A 464-nucleotide genomic window follows, 5' to 3' on the forward strand; every position below is an offset into this window, starting at 1 on the left:
AGGAATAAGAGAATGGATTCTTGTCCCTGGTGTGAAATTCTGAGGGGGGAATAATGTCCAGTATTGGGATGAGGGATGGTAGGGTGGATGAAAATAAAACTAATTGGCTGCATTCGTTTATTTTTTTCCCCTTATATTTCTGAATACTGAATCTATTACTGAGGAAAAGCAAAAGGAAATTCCTTTCCATCGGGGTCAGTTGGGCACCCACTTCTAGACCATTTGCCCAGAGTCCTACTGAAAAGCTCTAAAGTCGGTATGGCTGAGAACCAGACAAGGGGTCATGGCCCTGTCGTGGACAGCCCCGGAGCAGAGTCGCCAGCATCTGCGCCACGCCAAGACACCCGAAGGGAAAACCCCGACTCCGACCGTGAAGAGTTGCGAGTTCGCTTCAGAACGTTTAGGAGCTCGGATGAATCCGACCCGATCAAGGCTCTGAGGAGGCTCCGTGAACTCTGCAGTCT

At 49.6% G+C, this 464-nt stretch overlaps 1 protein-coding gene across 1 annotated transcript in view; it reads left to right on the forward strand.

The window, feature by feature from the left end:
- Positions 1-258: 258 nt before the first annotated feature.
- The window catches only part of LOC105002491 (zinc finger and SCAN domain-containing protein 5B-like), a 2,889-nt gene continuing 2,683 nt past the window's right edge, over positions 259-464 (forward strand). Inside the window, exon 1 of the mRNA XM_010859125.1 lies at positions 259-432. Coding sequence (XP_010857427.1) covers positions 259-432 — 174 coding nt within the window. The remainder of the gene's footprint in view (positions 433-464) is intronic.

Source organism: Bison bison, unplaced genomic scaffold, assembly GCF_000754665.1.
Source record: "Bison bison bison isolate TAMUID 2011002044 unplaced genomic scaffold, Bison_UMD1.0 scf7180017856074, whole genome shotgun sequence".
Lineage (NCBI taxonomy): Eukaryota > Metazoa > Chordata > Mammalia > Artiodactyla > Bovidae > Bison > Bison bison.